Source organism: Pagrus pagrus, assembly GCF_965226575.1.
Source record: "Pagrus pagrus genome assembly, chromosome: 2".
NCBI classification, from domain to species: Eukaryota; Metazoa; Chordata; class Actinopteri; order Spariformes; family Sparidae; genus Pagrus; species Pagrus pagrus.
In genome coordinates, this window is record NC_140186.1 from 11936937 (window position 1) to 11958436 (window position 21500).

General features: G+C 39.0%; 2 protein-coding genes across 5 annotated transcripts; both read left to right on the forward strand.

Moving 5' to 3' along the window:
- The first annotated feature begins 133 nt into the window (after nt 1-133).
- ppm1kb (protein phosphatase, Mg2+/Mn2+ dependent 1Kb) lies at nt 134-7923 on the forward strand. The gene is made up of 7 exons (XM_084364490.1): nt 134-272; nt 1494-2029; nt 2204-2304; nt 4585-4750; nt 4903-5047; nt 5169-5303; nt 5951-7923. The coding sequence occupies exons 2-7, from the start codon at nt 1560-1562 to the stop codon at nt 6080-6082; spliced, it is 1149 nt and encodes a 382-aa protein (XP_084220616.1). The 5' UTR covers nt 134-272; nt 1494-1559; the 3' UTR covers nt 6083-7923.
- Nucleotides 7924-9043: 1120 nt separating this feature from the next.
- Nucleotides 9044-21190, forward strand: abcg2d (ATP binding cassette subfamily G member 2 (JR blood group)). 4 transcript variants are annotated; one of them, XM_084370416.1, is made up of 16 exons: nt 9044-9388; nt 10861-11117; nt 12113-12172; nt 12287-12401; nt 13303-13455; nt 13547-13704; nt 14214-14365; nt 14572-14673; nt 15200-15450; nt 16916-16998; nt 18911-19000; nt 19107-19228; nt 19374-19528; nt 19610-19699; nt 19916-20028; nt 20212-21190. In XM_084370416.1, exons 2-16 carry the CDS (start codon nt 10906-10908, stop codon nt 20357-20359), a joined length of 2004 nt encoding a protein of 667 aa, XP_084226542.1. In that variant the 5' UTR covers nt 9044-9388; nt 10861-10905; the 3' UTR covers nt 20360-21190. The 4 variants fall into 4 exon arrangements, with proteins under 4 accessions (XP_084226542.1, XP_084226543.1, XP_084226544.1 ...); XM_084370417.1 differs by having other exon boundaries at nt 10886-11117; XM_084370418.1 differs by having other exon boundaries at nt 10900-11117.
- Nucleotides 21191-21500: the final 310 nt, after the last annotated feature.

Genomic DNA, 21500 nt, shown 5'->3' on the forward strand with positions numbered 1-21500 from the left:
CGAGTGCCAGAACTGCCGATTGATGATTGGTGCACACAGCTGTCATTCAGCGTTCCGTCGACCAATCATCTTCACTATACGTGGGGGCGTAGATGAAGGCGTAAACGTTTCTTGCACGCTGATTGGCGCGGTTACATCACAGGCCGTGTATGATAACATTGAGGATTCACAACAGTGAGGCGAGGGCGGCGGTTTCCATTCAGTTATTAGCGACTTCTCTTCAAGGAACCAGCCGACGATTAAATCGTGTAAATAAATTCAACATATCGAAGGTATGATTTTAACTGAACGTGTCATTGAAAGGTCGAGGCGATGGTCTCTTTAATGCTGGACAAACTGCGAACTTCTACCGAATGCTAACCACCTAGCTAGCTAGTCAGCTAAAGACAGCTAAAGACAGCTAATGTTATTCTAGCTAGTTAATGCTAACGCCGCTGAAACGCGAAGCCGCTAACTTTGACGTTAGTCCAACTGCTTAATAAATAATGGCAACAAAGATATGTTATTTAGTAGTATTTGAGTATCCTAACTGAAAAACGTGCACAGCGCCTCTGGCATGTGTATTATATAATCGAGATGCCGATGTATTGTTAGCGGCAGGAGCTAGTGTTATGACTGCTCAGAGTTGCATCATGCGTGCAACCTCAACGTTAGTCTTATCGTTACTCTTGAAACAAGTCTCACAATACTGCAGGTACACTTTGTGAATGTTGTCGGACAGAAAGGTATGTTGCTATTATTATTCCCCGATGCTGTTCAAATGTTAAGATGCACGTTATACATTAGCAATGTTTGCAAATAAAGAAATAAACAGGGTGATTTGAATAATTATGTAATTTCAGTTATGATCAGTAAACAAACACAGATTGTTGACAACCTTTCATATATGCATGTGTAATACGCTCAGTTCTATCTGGACTGAGTCGAGGCTTAATAGCTAATGAGGAATTTTAATGCATATGATTTGAACAAGGTTATTGTGGGTCAGCTTTGAAAGACGCCCATCGGGCTGCAACAGACTATTATCTTTATTTCGATTGATCTGTTGTCTACATTAAGTGTTTGGTCAGTTGTCAGAATATTGTGAAAATGATCATGACAATGTCTAAAGGCCAAAGGAGGTGTATTCAAAAGCTGCTGGTCCTAGGAAAAGCCTAAAACTCAAAGATAATAAGTTTGTTGTGTAAGAAAAGCAACAAGTCCTAATAGTAGAGAGACCGCTCTCCTCATGAGTTACCAATGACTACCGTGCAGTGATTACTTGGTCCCTCAAATCCTTTTAAGACTAGGTCACTTACTATCTAAACCACCATTTTGTAAACAAGTAAAGGGTTTGCGCCTTATTAACCTGTATCTATCTTTTTGGAGATAAGAAACCCAGGGATGGTGGTAATAAAGCTATCATGGGCCCCCCCTGAACAAACAAAATAGATTTTATGAATGTTCACTAAAACTCTGCATCCAATCTAACTAATTAACTGATTTTTCCCCAGTGATTGGACAGCAGATCCCTCTACCTCTGCATCCAGTGCTTCTCCAGAGTTTGTGCTGTTAGGGTGATGTCAGCAGCCTGTCTCGTGCGCCTGGCAAGGTGCAGTGGTCCTCATGTGGGTCGCACTGGTCTTTTACAGAAAGCCATAGTCCCATTCTCGTACCAGCAGGACAGCCACCTTCAGTTCACAATCTTCCGGAGACAACTTTACAGCCCTTCAGAGAAACGGCACAGCAACACACGCTTTGATGCAGACAGCAGTGGCCGACCCACTACTTGGGATTCATTTGGCATCTGGGACAATCGTATTGATGAGCCCATCCTGCTGCCGCCAAGCATCCGCTATGGCAAGCCCATTCCTAAAGTCAGCTTATCAAAGGTAGGCTGTGCCTCGCTGATTGGTCAACGCAAGGAGAATGAAGACCGCTTTCAGGTCTCCCAAATGACTGACAACATCCTCTACTTTGCTGTGTTTGATGGGCATGGCGGGCCGGAGGCAGCTGACTTTTGTGAAAAATACATGGAGAAATTCATCAAGTAAGGAAATCATCAGATATGCTGTTAACACACGTCTGCACCAGTCATTATCACAGGAAATTAATTGACCAGTTAACTATTTGAATGTCAGAAAATGTAGATGATTGTGAGGAAAAAAAACATATCTTTGTGTCTGATATTGTCATCATTGAAGTCTTTTGGTTGTTGTTTCAGGGACCTTGTGGAAAAGGAGTCCAATCTGGAATTGGTTTTAACGAAGGCCTTCCTTGAAGTAGACAAAGCTCTCGCAAGGCACATGCACTTCACTCCAAATGGTAGGTTCTTTCATGTTACATGTACATAGATGAGAAACTGTGTATTTATACACACACGTATGCAATGAAAGTTTTCTTTTTCTCTCTTCAAAACCTAACTTACTTATCCTCCATAGGCTTTGAAGCATTGGATTTCTCAACTGACATAACCTGAGCACTTTTGGTTAGAGGTCTGTCATTTAAGCCCAAGTTAATTGATAACTGATGAACAATAACACAGCTACAAGTAGAGCGAATGCTAGTGCTTCATTGCTTCCAGTACTGCATCTACACATACAGAGTGGTGACAATTTAAAGGAAAAACCCTGAGTGCATTTGTGGATAAACATAATGAATGTGGCTCTTTCCACACAGGGCACACTGGGTCACATAAAGGTTTATGATATGTATGTAGAAGATATGTGTTGTGGTCTGTGCTGTGGTTTTCACAGTCACATGTCAACCCAGTTACCCAGCACTTAAAAGAGCGGTAGAGGTCCAGAGACTTGCAGAGTGTATGCCAACAAACCAGGGCTGCACCAAATATCTTTTGGAAATAAGTTGGGCTCTGTGTGCCAAGCTAGATGCAGACACAAAGTGCCATGAGTTGGTAGCTCTTTGGTTCAGCCCTACAAAGAACACTGAAGCTGTTCTCAATTCTCGTGTGCCTGACACTTGATGTTGTTTTCCTTTAATTTGTCACCCATGTTTTGGCTTATTCTCAATCTGCAAAGTATGTTTTTTTAGCACGGCCATTGAAATTAATGTTATGGTTCATTTTAGCCTCCCTCAAACAAATGAATGCAAACCATTTCTCTCAATAAACCATGTGGTCTACGTGTTAGCCCTTGTCATATAGAAACTTTTCAAATTAGCTTGACTTTTCTCAAAGGGCATTGTGTCTGATTACGATTATCTACTTGTATAAAAGCTAGTCTATCTATTATGTGGCCATACATCGGCCACGCTGTGTGAAATGTCCCAATATGCCTGTGTGTGTGTGTGCATGTTATCTACGGCAGCTGCTGACCCAGCTAAGAGCTGGAGGCCCTTGGCACCAATGTGGATGACGAGAGGCTAGATATTGAAGGAGAGTCCAGCGGGTCCTAAATCCTGGCCTACTGGAAGGTTCCCTAACTTTCTCTCACTCCTCGCTCTCTCTATGTCTCTCTTCCTTTTCTTTCTTCTCTCACCAAGTGTATGCAAAGCTTCTTGTGAGACAGTGCTTAAGTTTGACAAGTTGTATGAAATGTATGTTGTCAGTAACAGATCTTAGTCCATGAGATGCAGCATGTCAAATATGCAGATTTAAAAACATGTGGCTTAAAGACCCTATTTAGTTCAGTGAGCTTGAGGTCTAATGCAGGCCTACAAATGTCAGCAGATAAATCTCATTATGGCATGTGATGCTGTTTTAACTAGGGATACCCCATACCCATACCCCGCACTGCTAAATCATCAGCCTGATATTAGGAAATGTATGTTATCGGCTATTTATCAGTATCTGTGAAATTCTAGGTGTTAATATTCAGCCAAATTGCTTTCATTGAATTAAAACAAGTGCAAAAGAGGAAGAATATAGAACTTTTTTTAAATTACCAAAATATGACATTTTTGGTTTCTTATCTTATCTTAAAATTCATATGGTGCATCCCTGGCTTTAACAAACTCACATCCCTTCAGGAAATAAAGTTTAGTGTTATGTGCAGTTAATTTGCCAGACAGATAAAGTTATCTGAAACCATGTTGCCGAGTTCAGAGTTAAAATAACGTCTCACTGTTTGCCTGCATTAATCAGTTTGGTACCAACTGCCATAATCAAGTTTTAGTTAAGTCACTTTCCTTTTGACAGATTAGTGGTGAATTTTTCACATTTGTATCTGCAGATAAATGCATACAAAGCTATAAGTAAACAAACCAGCACTCTTAGAAAGTATTAAAGTATTTTTTTTTAAATGGTTTTTTTTGATGAGTTTTTGTGTTTCTTTTTTAATACTTAACACTGACATAGGTTCAGCCTTAGATAGAAGTCTGCGGTAAAATTTGTTCAGGACCTCAAATCTGTGCTGAAACAGTTTGACCTGCATGTGTGACTGCCTCCTCTATTGTTAACTGTGTTACCTCTAGTTTGCTGCAAGTCCACTTTTTGACTTCCCACCCATGTGTCCATGTTTAAGTGTGTGGATGTGAGAGTGTAAGACACACCATGTGGTTGTTGTGATCACTGTGAACAGTGACTTTGTGTGTGGACCTTTTTGATGGCACTTTCCACCTCTCATGTTTTCATTTATGTCTCTATAGTACCGGGGATGAATGCAGGAACCACCTCCACTGTGGCCCTGCTGAGGGACGGCATTGAGCTAGTAGTAGGCAGTGTGGGTGACAGCCGTGCCATGCTGTGCCGCAAGGGCAAGGCCCTTAAACTCACTGTCGACCACACTCCTGAGAGGAAAGACGAGAAAGAAAGGTACAAACGTTGTCAGTAGTGCCATGTTTGACAAAAAGGTCCATAAAATTAGTATAAACTTCATTGTTGTCAGTTGCCTCTGCTGGGTTGTTGCCTGCTGGAACAACTTACACCATTATAATAATCCTCTCTGCCTCTGCGTCTGCCTCAAGGATAAAGAAAAGTGGGGGTTTTATCACCTGGAATAGTCTGGGACAGCCAAACGTCAACGGCAGGCTGGCCATGACGCGCAGCATTGGAGACTTTGACCTGAAGAACATGGGGGTCATTGCTGAGCCTGAGACCAAGAGAGTCTCGGTATGTTTTAGAAAAGTGGAGAATTTTTCACATTCGTCTGCTGGATGTTTCAGGCTAATTATAATAATGATAGTTCAAAATAATTAGAAGTGTTGCTAAATATTTCTTTCCTTCTCTTCAGTTGCACCACGTCCACGACTCGTTTCTGGCGCTGACCACAGATGGCATTAACTTCATTATGAACAGCCAGGAGATCTGCAATGTCATCAACCAGTGCCATGACCCCAAGGAGGCAGCTCAGAGAATATCTGACCAGGTAAGATGTTCATACTTTAGTATTTAATGTGCCCGTAATGAACAGGCAGTGTATGTAAGGTGAGAGAGCTTTGTGATTTGACTCACAGAGCGCATTCGATGTTTGTTTATTGGAAGGATTGTTTTAGTTGTGGCAGAGAGGAATACTCATTGAAACGAATGCTTAAATGTTCTGTAGGGATGGTACAATGAGAGACAACTTGATCATAGTTAATATAAATTTCCTGATTTTTAAAAAAAAAAAAATTTATATTGCCCACAACTTTTCAGTCATCCGAATAAGAAAACCCTGTCACCATGGCTGACGGCAAGGCTTGTCCATGGTATCCCCTCTGAAAAAAGTTAAAATTAATGAGTTAAAATATATTCAAGGCCTCCAGTTTGCCCTCCCATCTCTGTTAGCAAAATATTCTTTCTTAACAAAATGTTAGGTCAGGTGATTTAAGCATTAAGTAGTAGTAGTTGTAGTAGTCGTTGTCGTAGTAGTTAAGAATTTGAAAAATGAGCGAACGTTATCAACAGAATGTGATCAAGTATCAACAAAACTGTTATGTCAGAGACGTCTATGTATTAAGATGTAGAGATGTCTACTGCAGTTAGCATGCTAACCAGCCATTTTTAAATGATAATGTGTCTCTTCTCTCTCAGGCTCTTCAATATGGCTCAGAGGACAACAGCACAATTATAGTGGTGCCCTTCGGTGCTTGGGGAAGACACGAGAGTTCGGACTCAAGTTTCTCTTTCAGCAGAAGTTTTGTGTCCAGCGGTCGCTGGGCGTAGTCAGCAGGACAAGGGATGAAAGTGGCTGGTCTGTGGACCTAATTATGTGTGCAATACAATCGAAAAACAGTGCCCTTGTGGAAACATTATAAAGAGTGTGGTTTGCCCAGACAATAATACCTAAGGGTAACTAAATGTTATTTAGAGTAGCATGATATTTATTCGCCTCTGTGGAATAAGAGGCGGTGAATTCATGATGTGCACTAAATGAAAAAGACCCCCTTTATAAAAGGTTTTATCTACTAGCAAGCCAATGACCTTACAGGTGCTTAAAGCTGAGAAGTGTTTGAATGGCAGGCAGGAATTCATGATGACATGCAGGACATCACTCGGTACATTAGCTAAGATTTTAAGACTCCAATTCCCGACTGTCTGCCGTTCAAATCATTTATTTTAGCTGCTCATAATGCCCAAGTTTGCACTTACATGTTTTAATAATTACCTTAATGTGGATAAGTTTTCAAAAAGAAAAGAAAAAGAAGTTGCATCTGGATTTTACCTGCTGGTTAATTTCTCAGTGTCAACAGTCGGACTTGTGGGAAAGGACGATTTGTCAATTGATTGGAATTAGTTGAACCTTTTGTACGAGTGTACAAAAACGTCTTATATGTTCAGAGATCGTCACAATTCAGAAGCGACTGGAATACAGGTACCATGGCCAAAAAGAGTCAGCGAGTACGTCAGTGACTGTTTGTCAAGTCTGGAGTTTCCTTTGCAAGTTGTGTGAAACGGAAATATTAACATTTTGGGAGAAAATGACCCTTTACTGTTCTGTGATCTGGTGAACTAGTGAGAATGGAGTTGCTTAATGCTGTTTATATGAGCAGCATTTAACTGGCTGAGTCTGATATGTGTAAAAGTGAGATATCGATGTTTCTTGCTGTTTGAACACCGCTCACGCTCGTATAAGTGTTAATATCTGTACTGATTTTAAATAAGTCTCGTTAGGACACTAATACGTGTTCAGGGTACAGAAATGTATATTTTATGTTTTGTAAATAATTCTATTTATGTACATCTGGAAAACTGATAGTTCTGTTGCATTAACTTAACTCGTCTCATATCAGAATATTTCACCCACGCATGAACCTTGTGTCGGTGCTCGTATTGTGAAAAGCTACATGATTTCGATTGTAACTCGATTACAATCAGTAACTCCTCTTTTACTCCACTTACATGTCACTCAGAAAGAGCGAAGCACACTTAATGCAACACTAAAGAACTGTTCAGCTAAGAGCCATGTATGACATTGTGAATGTTTGCTTCAATGCCCTCCATGACTAAGGAACACAATCAAGCCCTGTGGTGGTATAGAAGTAATTAAGCTGTATAAGTTGTCTTGGCTGACCTAATGTGAGTGGATACGTTTCCAGTGTAAGGCAGACTTAATCCGTTAGATCGTACAGTTTTCGTTCACTGTTGATCTTTTTGTTGTGTGTTTGTTAAAGTAAGACAAATGCAACACTTCATATTTATCAGCATTGTTGTATTTGTGAAAAAAAACCAACTTGTGTTAACATCAGTTTTTCCTCAAACGTCATTTATTAATGTTTTGTAAATACTGTTTTCCTCCTCATTCACACGTCGAACGAAACCTTGATTTTCTTATAAGGACTTTGTCTTTATGATTAACACGTCCTCAGTACAAGCCTTCTCATTATCTATCACACTGTTCATTTTTTATTTACTGTATTCTGTTTTACTTCCGTTCAAATATAATCATTGTAGCTGTGGATCTATATTCGGGACCTAAATGTGACTGTAGCAGCAGCAGCACTCTGTCAGTACTGTATTTTTGGTCTGAATGGTTTGTGAGACACTTAAATAAAAAAACTATACACCAAAAAGTATGTTGTTTTTGTTGAACTTGTGTTTTGTGGGAATATTTGACAATTGTGTCACTTTGCAAGACTTAAATGTTGGCTAGCTAATTTTAACTAACAGGTAAGCGTTAACTGTTAACAATACCAATTATCAATTTATAATAAAATAAGTTATCAGTAGCTTCAATATATTAGTTGCCTCCAGCTAATTAGCCAGCTAGCATTTAGTTATCTGACATTTACTCAAGTAGTTACTGTAGTTAAGTAACTTATTCCATACTGTAATTTTGGGGTACGTGTGATTTACTTGAGAATTTTGTAGTGACCAAATATTTGACAACAGCGTCACCTTGATAGACTCTTCTCATGAGCCTTGCTATCCTATCTGTTGTCTGAAAAGCTTTGTAGGCTAATGGTATTTCTTGCTAAGTCAGAATTCCCTGCATGCTTTGCGAGGCAACATCTAGCTAACAGCTAAGGTAAGGCTAATGCTGTTTTTTACGGAAGCCCTAAAGGGCCATGCATTCATTTATTTATTTATTATTTCCTCCGTTTTCCGTGATAACCAGTTCATTTCATTTGTTTTCTCGACATCTCGAGTTATTCTCTCGAAATAACAACTGCCGTTTTCCCGAGATAACGGGATAATTTTCTCGAGATCTCGAGATCTCGAGATAACAAAACTTTGTTTTCCGTACTTTAGGGCTTCCGTAGTTTTTGCTAACAGTCTCATTAGCTTTTAACCTGACGGATACAGACCATATTTTATTTAGCAACATTTAGCACGTACTACTTCACAGTCTGCATTGATTTAGTCTCCCTTAATTATATTTTTCTTGCATGTAGAAGTCTATATTCATTATGCAGAGCTTCGTTCTTGTACATTTGACTGATAATACTTATATAAAGTACTTAAACAAAAAAAGCCACCACCACCAGCAACATAATAGTGATGAGTAGTTAATGCATCTATGATCATAACAACCCAGTAATATAACATACCTTAATCTAAAATGGAGAATCCTGCATAATGAGTACATTTACTTTCACTACTTTAAATATATTTTGATGCTAATACTAAAAAGAGTTTAAATGCAAGAAATGCACTTGTAACAAAGTATGTCTGTGACTGCAAACTTGATGTTCACTGAGATAAATTGCACACCGGTAACAAGTGTAATGAGATTTTCCTACTGAACAGAAATGAATGGAAACCAATGTTACAGGAGGGAAAAATAACCTTCATTTCAATCATTCACGTCCTTTTGGGTGGTGAATAAAGGGTTAAACCACTGTGCAGCTAGGTGGGATCCCAGCTGAGTGTGTGGCTGGATGGCGAGGCACCTGTCCCTGCTGTCATGAGCTGATGTTGGTCAGCCTGCACAGTCTCACACTCTGCTCTGTCAGTCTGCAGCAGCAGCAGCGCTCCTGAGGGCTGCAGCAGGACTCTGGACCAGCAGCCTTCTCACAGTCTCACACGCCGGTAAGTCACTGCAACTCAACTTTTCATTACTTTGCAACAACATCGTGGTGGTGAACTTATCTGGTAGTTTCTTCAAATTAATTATGCAGTCACCCTTTTTAACCATATGTACATAAATGTTTTAAGTTTTGACTTGACAAGGGAATACAGGATATTAAGTAGTGTGAGAATTGCAGCCAGGGTTTTAAAATACTGAAGTCATGTGTGGTTTTTATGGATTAGATTTGTCTGGATACTAATTGTACTAAGCAGTCGACTCGCTCTTTGATTATTTCTAGACACAGTTTTTCATAAATGTTCTGTCCAGTGTCAAAGTTACTAAAAATTTGCTTCTAGCAAAGAAAGCAGCCAAACTGTTCCTGATAGATATTATAAGTTTTCAATGTTTATTTAGTAAATATGACTGTGGTCATTTTCTTTCAAACAGAAAGAACACATGATTAAATAAATCAGACTAAAATTCTCGTTTACCAATATGTTCCCCAAACTTTAAGCTTGTACTTGGTAACAGTTTGCTGAAATGCTGGATATCCAACACTGACTGTCCTCAGCGATGCGCTCTGATGACAACGATGTTTGTTGCATGAAAGATGAATACATTTATACTTTTATACATTTACAATTTGAGCCTAGTCTTCTCAGTGACATACTGAGAGTACTGAGTATTTGGATTACCAAAGTAGTGAAAATAAATTGTGAACGAGTGTGATTTTATTTATTGTAATTATTATTTTGTTGTCATTTATCCGGCCGTGTGAGATCCAGGAAGTTTTCTTTGGACGTCTGCATAAATCTGCAACCTCCAACCAAAAACATCTCATGAAAAATATAATGATATGAAAACAAAAAAGTATAATTGAAAAAAAATACTTCATTTTTTGAATTATACCACGGACACAGCACGCTGTTATCCATTCTGGTTTGCCTACTTTGTTATTTGACAGTAGATGTCGGTTTCGTGATGACGGGAACGGGTTCAGTAGAATAAAGAAACTGGACAGTCTGTTTTTTTTTTTTTTTAGACAGTCTTCTCTGATTTGAATGACGACATTTGGAAATGGTTGTTAAACATTATTTATATAATGAAGTTGCTGGTTATTCCATCTGGATTTCAGGTCACAGCGTCTTTTAAACAAATATTTGTCTTTGCTGTTTTTTGAATTTTGCACAGCGAACATTTAAGAGACTCAAACACTTCTGCCTCAGTCATTTGTTATTAATTTAAAAATATATGTTTTTGTATTGATTAATATTATCATAACAAACATTGACTGTTCTGTTTCTTTAGTAGAATAAGTAGATTTCCCTTTCCCATTTCCCTAAGTCTTACCAGAGGTAGATAGAAGTATTTTAATCTCCACAAGGAAATATTATAACGCATCTCATCTGTCGGCATCAGCTGAGACATATTGCCTTGGCTCTTTTTCCTGTAAGACTGATGTTTATTTCATAGAAGTATTTTTAATATTCAGTCAGTAAGAGACATTCATCGGACAGGCTGTTCCTCGCAGACAACGATGGAGAGAGCCAATCACGTCAACATCGCAATGATAGAAGATATCGGCACCAACGGGACGGCGAGGTCAAAGGTCATCACGGCCGTGGACCAGAACAAGCAGCCGTGCGGCTCCACTGTGAGCTTCCACAACATCCAGTACAAAGTGCAGCTGAAGAGCGGCTTCCTCTGCAAAAGGAAAACCAGTCCTAGGGAAATACTGGTCGACCTCAAGTCAGTTGTAAAACTTGTATACACACTCTTTATCTGTTTTGTGTCTCTTCATCTACTCTGTTTTGTCACTATTACTCGCTAAAATATACACAGAGATCCATGATAATTCATCATTTTTTAAGATTAGTGCTTATTGTTCTGTCTTAAACAAACACATTCAAAGCTGCGTCAGATTAATTACAAGCTTTTTCTCAGAATAAGACGAAGACTAATGTGAATCAGACGGTTTTTGGTTTGTTGACTTGCAGAAACACGTTGCGTAATTGATTGTTTTGGGTTCAATATGCTTCTTTTGAGCTCCTTCATTTGGGCGACCATGTTACAGTAAACTATTACGGTAGTTCCTCACGTCAGTTCAATACGGCTCATTGTATCCTTATCCAGATCGGGACAATAGTGAATGGACCCTTACATTGGTTTCTTTCTGATGGTATTAAACACAGCTGACGTTTCCCATGGAGGAATGAATCATTTCACACAAGTTTTTGGGCCTTTTCCCGCCTCCGTGTTAATTATATGATATTAAGCATGGTTTCTTGCATATAATCTCTCTGATGCACTAAAGAGAAGTCTGCCAGGGAAACGAATTAAACAGCATCACGTGATCCACTGCCAGGCTTTTATTCAATCTTTTAATTCCGTTTTATATCACTGACTCTTTCTGGTGCTTTTGTGTAACTGTTCTTTCTGAAGTCAAAGGATTGGCCTTTGAATTTTTTTTACATCCCGGTATAGATTATTTCTGTGTGTATGTGCAGCTTTTAAGAACTGCAAAATCCTTTCATGATCATCATTTTATTTGGGATTACGGGGAGAAAAATGACTTTAGTGTCATGAGGTAAATGATATAAGTGCTACTAAGTTCAATCACATGTGCGAGAGTCACAGTAATCCACTTTCTTTCACACCGCTGACATTTGTATCTTAAAACAAATCCAGAAAAGTGAAATGAATTTATCCACGTTGAATTAGTTACTGTGTTGTTGTCTTTGCAGTGGGATTATGAGACCCGGTCTCAACGCCATTCTTGGACCTACTGGAAGTGGAAAATCTTCGTGAGTATCACTAAGTTGATACCAGAGAAGAAATATAGTAAAAAGAAATAATCTCCTGCATTTGTTGTAGATATATTTAAGCATTGTTCTTGTTGTTCTTGTCGTTGTTGAAAGGTTCTTGGATATTTTGGCTGCCAGAAAGGATCCTTCAGGCCTCTCAGGTGAAGTCCTCATCGACAGAGCGCCGCAGCCTCCAAACTTCAAGTGCCTCTCTGGTTATGTAGTTCAGGTGTGTTATATTGATCACTTAAAACTGCATGATGTATTACCTTTTAGTAAGTCCAGTAACAATATTTATAATTTACAGGCTTGTTTTTTCACTCGCTGGTTTAGATTTCACCAAATTACTGAGACGAATATCTGATTCTTCAGCTGCTAAATACTCCAGACTAGTTGCTGTAAACAAGACAGGAGAGAGCGGTGAGACTGCACCAAAACAGTAGTGTTGCAGGCAGTATATCACAGTACTTTGTGGGTTTGGGGCTCTTTATTTTACATTTTAAAAATAATAAATACATGAAAATAAAAATAAAAATGACAAAATATAAACACATTCAGTCAGAGGTTTCAGGGAAAAAGAGCTTCATGATGCTTCAAAAGCTTATCATATATTTTTTTGTTGTTGTTACATAAACTGAGTGATTTAAGTAGAGAAACAGCTGAAGGGTAGTTTTATTTAAGAGTGCCATCATTTGGATTATTGGATTTTTTCCGGACGTGGAAACGTTCAAGGGCTTCCACTGGTAACCCCATGTTTATTGTCACAACAGCGTACTGTGGGTCGTTCCCTCAGGCAAAGTCTCCAGAAATGCAATTTACCAAAAGTGGGCATAAAAGGCTCAAAACGTCTGCGAGAGAAGCCGCCTTCACTTGACGATTTGACAGTGGGACAGGCCTAAAAACTTGCGAACCTTCAGGGAACGGGCCTTAAAGTTTGGGCAGTAGTCATTTGATTTCTTTTTAATATAAAAATGTTGATTATAGCAGCTTTGAATACAGAGCAGCACTATTAGGTAAACAATTCCCTGCATAACAGGTCTGTAGAAAAGTAGATTTACAGAAAATGCAGCAAAGCAGAACATCTCTATGTGTCCGACCTTTGACCTCAAGGCTCTCATCTCCCTCCTCAGGAAGACGTGGTCATGGGCACCCTGACTGTTCGGGAGAATCTGCGTTTCTCTGCAGCGCTGCGGCTGCCCTGCTCTGTGCCTCAGAGTGAGAAGGAGGCTCGGGTCAATCACCTCATTAAAGAACTGGGTCTCACCAAGGTGGCTGACTCCAAGGTAAATCAATACACACACACGTCCCCTTTACTTATCAAACCTCACGGTCTGCTTGGGTTACCATCAGTTTGGGTCCTTGTGTTTTCGACAGGTGGGCACACAGATGACCCGGGGAATCTCTGGAGGAGAGAGGAAGAGGACAAACATCGGCATGGAGCTGATTATTGATCCCTCCGTTCTCTTTCTGGATGAACCGACCACAGGACTGGATGCCAGCACTGCTAACTCCGTCCTGCTGTTACTGAAGAGGTATTAAAGATGATTTTATTCAGGATCATATTCAGAGCTCAGTCTTTGTCTGTGATTAAACACCTATTTCATACCTACTACAATGTAAACATCTTAATTTAATTTAGCATCATTTATATTTTATGAAATTTTATGCTGCCTCTTTGGACATAATCCTTTTCTCAAATTGCAGCACTTGATATTTAATGTAATTTGAATTAAAATACAACATTAGTTTATTACTGGTGTTTTTTTTTAATCAAACAATGTAATAAAGATCAACTGCTATAAAATAAAAACCTCTATAATAGCCACAGGAGTTATTTTTGGACTATTACAGTGTTTGATTATTATAAATGAATAATTAAAATCACATATGAAAACATAAAATATCCTCTTTTTTTATAATGAATTGATTATAATAAAATACTACAATAATACTGACAGTGAACCCAAAGACACTCAATTTGCAAATATCTTAATTTTATTTTCTTTAATATATAAACATTTTTAACTGTGTGTCTTTTCAGAATGGCCGGTCATGGAAGAACCATAATTATGTCCATCCACCAACCGCGATACTCGATCTACAGGCTGTTTGACACTCTGACTCTGCTGGTTAATGGTAAAATGGTGTACCACGGACCAGCGCCAAATGCTTTGGACTACTTCGCCAACATTGGTGACTATGTGGCAATTAATTATCACCACGAGACATGTTTATATTGTTCCTGATGTTTCAATGGTGGCACCTTTACATTGATGTATGTGGTTGTGCAGATGTATTCTTATAAAGCTTATAAAAAAGTGGTGTCTTACTATAACACTGGACAACATTTAATACTGGACATGTATTTTAAACATGGATATTTATGACCTGTGTTCCAGGCTACCCCTGCGAGCCCCACAACAACCCAGCTGATTTCTTTCTGGATGTCATTAACGGAGACTTCACCGCCACAACCATGACCAAAGTGCACGGGTCTGAAGGTAACGGCATTTATTCCAACCCGCCACTTGAATCACGCCTAATGTCCCCTGGACAAGCTGAAGGTGTTGTTGTGATTGTCGAGACGTTTTTCGAAGGATATTGTTGTGTGGTACTCGAGATAAAAGTCAGTTTCGATCAGTCAGTCATCTGGACTGTTGGGGACCTTTGAATGTAGCTCAATTTTTACTTTTAGAGAAGGTAATGTATTTGTATAGCACAATTCAACAAAGTAGTTAAGTATAAGTATGTATACATGAGGCATAAAAGGCATTCAGACAAGATATACAATATGTAATATTAAGAATATGTGTATAAATATATAAAAAGAGTCAAAATAAAGCTCAAATTGAATAAAACAGATTAAAACAGAACAATTAAAAATACAGTTCAAAGCAGATTATGACAAGAAGGTTTATTTAAAGCTTATATCTATAAGAAAATTACAGATTTATATGGTAAAGGGATTATTGGTGTCTTCTGTCATCCAATACTTAAATCAATAATTTTTCCTTTGTTCGTGGCTAGATTTGGACTTTGAGGACGTCAGCAGCTCCAGGCAGAGCATCGAGGAGCGTCTGGTGGAGGAGTTCAGGAACAGCAGCTACTCCGGTGACACGAGAGCGGAGCTGGACCGCATCGTCCAGGATAAGGAGTGTATCTTATGTCCAAAATCCCGCACCATCACATACAACAGTTCCTTCTTCCACCAGCTACGTTGGGTGCTTAAACGAACCTTCCAGAACCTCATGTTGAACCCACAAACATCTGTGGCCCAGGTAAATACACCTTCACTACTCACTCTCATTTAAAACAGAGAACTCATCACGAATGGTAAAAATATGACAGTGAGAAACTTAAAGCCGTCTGTTGACTTTAGTTTCCAACATTTTTTGCCACAGATGACAGAGATGCGTTTAACTGTTTTGGTTCTCGTTTTGTGACTCAAGTCTAAGCTGCAGATCTACATCTCTGACAGATACCTAATGAACTTTTAAAGTTATCTGGTTTCAGGTTTAAAGGTTTAAACATGATGCTGTGCCAACATCACCTTCACTGTGTTCAAGCACTTCAAAGAGTGAAAAGAGAAGAAAATACTCAGTGTTACTGCTGTTATCATCATGAACAGGATTCATAGACAGCACTCCGGAGGCGTCAAGACTTAATGCCCTCATTAGTCACCCCATGGCTGCAAAATGCCGTCAGAAGTCTCCTCACTTTAAGAATTATTAACAGCTAATTGGCCCTAAATAAGTCAAAATAATCCTACAAGAGGGGCTCTAGGTGGCGTGGGCGCCGTAATCGGCTTTGGTGACTGTTGTGACCCCACTCTTGCCTCTTTGGGCCAGGATCTGAACTGATATCATATCTGGCCAAAGCCCCTTGGCCATGGTTGGGACTCATCACATGATGGCGTCATGACCTATCACTCCACTGCCCCGCTTTCACATGAGGGGCTGCGGGGAATGAGGTGAAAAAGGCTCAACCGTATTAGCTTATCCCTTCACCCTGGGAACCGCTTAGTCCTGTCATAATCTGTAAATTGTTAGGATTAAAACTTGTGTCGCTTTCACTTCTCTCACTCTTTTCTGTCATCTTCCCCCACCACCAGTTCTGGTTGTTCTCTCGGATAGGCCGCCGTCCACTTGACCCCCTGATCCTCAGAGACATTGACTTTTTTGTCAAAGAGGACACTGCTTAAGTGTTATTTCCATTTTTCACAAAGAATTCATGATAGTTCACAATTAGAGGAACTCTGGCTCTGAATTACTGCACCAACGATTTTCTTCCGAATAGCCACGGAGGTAAACCTTCCTTCGCCATAAAGACAAAAAGATAAGACGTATATTGTTAATACAGCTGCAACGACTACTTGATTAAATGTTTCAGTGATTTTTTTCAAGCAGAAATGTCAACATTTGCTGGTTCCACCTTCTTAAATGTAAGGAATTGCTGCATTTCTTTGTCATTCATTGAAAATAATCGTGAGTTACTGCCCTAACTGATTAGTTTCTGTATAGGTCGGGTTTCTGGCACCTCCTCAACCACTGGCAAGATGCATGAAGGAAGCAAAGGGTCAAAAGTCCAGCAAAACTATTATTAGTAAGACCAACATGTTGCGGCTTGTGTTCTTCACAGGGGTCCTCATGCAAATCCTAACAATCAAAGTGAAAGAAAATACGGCAAAAAACTCATCTTTTCGTTTCATGCTTATCTTGCAACTTGCTGTTTTTCTCTGTGCAGCTGGGAGTCAACATCTTCCTCGCCCTCATCGTAGGAGCCATTTTCTTTGGGGTCAAAGACGACCAGAGTGGTATCCAGAACAGGTGAGAGAGCTGCTGAAATACACCCTGCATACAGTATGTCCTCAGCTGCTGTGGCTGTGGCCCCACCTGATATATTTAACGTACACAGAGGGACACAGCTACCAGAAGACAATGAGGTCATGTCCTCTGTGTTTTTTGGGGAGATTTTAGATCATTCTACAATTAATCGATTCCAGTATTTTTTCCATGACTCAATATACTTAAACTCTTTCAGATGAATAAAGAAATGTACAACTGGCAGTGTAGAAAAGAGCATGTAGACGTCTCATGTTGAGAAATAAAATCTATAGACAATATAGTTGAACTGTTGACTAAAGAGATAAAATGTAAAAACAAACGAAACATTAAAAATGTTTTACTTGGACTCACGACTACAATAATTTAAAAAACTTTAAATTTAAACTTTCCTAATATTAATCATAAAGTCTCAGTTTTCCCCATTGGTATCAACCTTGTTTCAGGAAAGTTATATTTATTTACACTTTTTTTTTGCTGCAGCTGGGCTCTGACCTCTTTGTAGCATCAACAGCACACTTATAATTATATTCTAAAGTTTGTGCTTGCTATTAATATCTTTACACCTGTGAGAATGTACACAAAAATATAATATTTAGGCTGTTTCTGTTAATCTAGAATATTATGTTGCTATGTAATATGGCTATATTGATTATTGGGAAATGTTTTCTAATAAATCTTGAAGTTTTTTAGTCACTCACACAAAGAGGTGTGAAAAGTCGAGCGATTCCTGAAAGGATAATCCTCTTACCATGTTTTATTGGGCACAACCTGGTACTCACAAGCCCAGTGAAGCACATCAGAAATCTGAACGGTCTCCCTCTTCACTTCTGTGCATGGTTCAGTGGAATATAAGGTCCCTAATGTCATTATATTCATGGTCAGTATAGGCAGTATGGCAGTCAGACGACAGTGTACGCAGCTTAAATGTTAAGTTCAGTCAGTTGCCTTTTAAGTCGCTGTACGTATATATGGACCACACCGCATTCAGAACCATAATCTGCACAGTGTTGACTGTTTGAGGTGAACCAGACATCAGATCTGTGGAAATTCAAGGCATTTAATTTACACAGCCTGCTTTGTTAGAGTTAAAGTACAATTTTAGGCACAATTTTGAGGTATTTGGATTTTATGATAATTCTCCTTCTGTGTCTTTAAAACAATAAGCAGAATTTTTGAAGTCGCTTTCCTGCATTTTGATCACAAGTATCCAAGATAAGAACTGTGTTGTTTCTGTACTGAAACAAACAGATATTACATGTTAATCAGCTTTAGAGGTGCTGGTATGCAGATTTTGTTGCCTTTTTCCAGAGCCAGGCTAGCTGTTTCCCCCTGCTTCCAGCCAGGCTAAGCTAAGCCAAGCTAACAGGCTGTTGGCTGTGGTTTTAATATTTTCCGCACAGACATGAGAGGGGTATCGATTGTCCCAGATTTTCCCAAAATGTTAAATTATTCCTTTGACAGGCAAGCAATCAGACGAAGCAGGCAGATATAAAAAAAAAAAACTAGGCAGGAAGGTACAATCTGACAGAGAACTGGAGCTTGAGGGCAGGTATATAAATGTCTTATATACTAGGAATTAGGAGCAATTTGATGAATGTTTGATGTTTTCCAGCCCAATAATTGCTCAAAATCCACCCAAACATTATTTATAATAAACAATACAAATTAATTAATAAACAATAGCAACAGTATTGTGGTTCATCACAGTTGTTTTAATATAAAATAATAATAAAACAATTCAAGTGAGATAGGAGGCTACATCCTACAGTGCAACTATACAACTATTTTACATTAAAGATAAAATAAAGGACAGTTCAGATAAAAAATGATGAACTTTGACAGAATGCTGACTTAGAGTATTCGCTCTGTATACATGTTTTTGTTCCTCCTACAGGATGGGCGCCCTCTTCTTCATCACAACCAACCAGTGTTTCAGCACCGTGTCTGCAGCTGAGCTCTTCATCATCGAGAGGGAACTCTTTGTGTATGTAACCTGTCTGGAGGCTGTACGGGACTCAACAAGCTGGCATAACTCTGCACTGAGGGGGTAGAGCTGGAATTTGATTTCTGTTTGGGTTTTCTTGTGACAGGCACGAGTACATCAGCGGCTACTACAGAGTGTCAGTCTACTTCCTCTCTAAGATCCTGTCTGACATCACTCTGCGCACCATCACCTCCGTGATCTTCAGCTGTATCGTCTACTTCATGATCGGTAAGACTAACACATCTATAAACTAATGAACTTGTGGAATACTTAAAGTTTCCGTCTTTGAGCAACAGATATACAACTGAATCTAGATGCAGTTGCTCAGTATTTAATCTTTAATAGCAGAATGTATGTGTATGTGTCCACTCAGGGCTCAAATCCACAGCAGCAGCCTTTTTCCTCTTCACGCTGACGGTGACTCTGGTGGCCTACACAGCCACAGCCATGACCATGGCCATCTCAGCTGACCAGAGCGTCGTGGCTCTCGCCAACATCTTAATGACCATCACCTTCGTCTTCATGATGGTGAGAGACGCAGCGACACAGAAAAACACAGAGATGTTGGTTGTGAAAAAAAAATCTTACAGCTTCGGTTTGTTGTTTTAGATTTTCTCAGGTCTCCTGGTGAACCTGCCCAGCATCATGGACTGGCTGGCTTGGCTGAAGTACTTCAGCATTCCTCGCTACGGGCTCGCAGTAAGTCAAAATAAAGGGAAGTTTGTTAGCGAGGTAGGTAGGTAAAATGTTGTCGTCTCATGTTCCTGAGAAAATTAGGACGTCCACTCTCAGAGGAGTCAGTTTACATTCCTCCATTGATCACCACAGATCAGCATTCAGTCTCAGCCTTCAGTCTAATGTACTTTATTCACTTTGATCTGCTCGGCGCTGATTGACTATGCTGTCTATGTTCAGGCCTTGAAGATCAATGAGTTTGTGGGTTTGAAGTTCTGCGAGGAGGCTGTGATCCGAAACACCAACACGTCGGCTTCAATGACCAACTGCAGTGTGAGCACAGTCGGCCTGACGTGAGTGGACCTGCATGCTGTATATATGCACTGTGATAACTCTGTGATCTGTTCCCCTGAAACAAATGATGACATTTCCAGCAAAATAAGACCACCAGGCCTCATGTTAAAAGTTGACATTTCTACAGCATAATTCCAGTTGACATTTCTATAAGTGACCAGTTGTGACATGTGTTGTTTCAGATGCACAGGAGAGCAGTATCTGGACTACCTGGGAATAGAGTACACCACCTGGGGACTGTGGGAGAATCACGTGGCTTTGACCGTAATGACGTTCATATTCCTCATCATCGCCTATCTGAAACTCCGCTACATCAAGAAATTCACTTAAATTTTTGCTCATTATTTGTCTCTTTAAGGAACCAGGCCAGTAAATGTTCAAATTCAGCAAAGTCAAAAATGTCACCCTTAAGCACCCTTAGTGCTAAGTAGGTAGCAAAGTTAGGTTTTAGAGCTTTTTCGCCAATATCAGCTGCCTTCTATGCCAAAAAATGACTGTATGAGAGCAGTGACAGTGAACTAAAACTGTTAAGTTGCATGATGATAAAAACCAAAATAGTTAGTCGATCTTAATTTGATTCATTGTTAATATGATAAATACTGACCAGAGTAGCTTCAATGTACAGATATGAGATTATCGGTCTTCTCATCTGGGTGAATAACCACATTTTCCCCAAATGTAAAAATATATCTTTGAGTGTTCCTGTGGTTTTTAAAATACTTGGATATTCAGCGTAGTTAAAATACAACCCTGATAGTAAACTTCAGTTTAAGACCATGTGTTTTAGGAACGAATATGACAATGTCGGCTATTTTATTTTTCACACTGTTGTAGTGGTTTAAGAAGTCAGCACAGAAGAGACTTTCCTAACGTTTAAAGACTTTTACACAACAACGGTGATAAATGTGTGCTGTGTTACTTACAGGTTTATATTTCAAAGTGTTTATTTATGAATATTTACATTTGCTGTACTATTTTAAAATCAGACTATGCCTTTTTTCAGTACTTTTGTAATTCAGTAGTCTTGGTTAGCTTTTGCACAATTTCCAGAATCGTTCTTTTTTAAAACTCAGTACTGATTATTTGTATTGTAGATACTGTAGAGTTATAGCACATAGATAGTAACTTTTTCTATTGTTATACATTTATACTCGGATACAGTTTTTTGTGAGAACATGTATAAACATTTTCATCCGACCTTGGTGTTAGTCTTGTTATTTTGATGTTAACATACAGTAATTCTGTTGAGATGACACGGCAGTGCTTTATTTTACACGTCTGTAGTTTCCTAATGATTTCCAATTTAACTAATAAAATACAAATAAATATACTAATAAAATTTAAATTTCAAAAATACAATTATAATACAATATAAGAATACAATTATAAGAAATCATATTTCTCAAGGCCTTATATCTTCTTACAACTACAAGATAAGCAATGAACGAAATGCAATCCCAATAAGATCAAA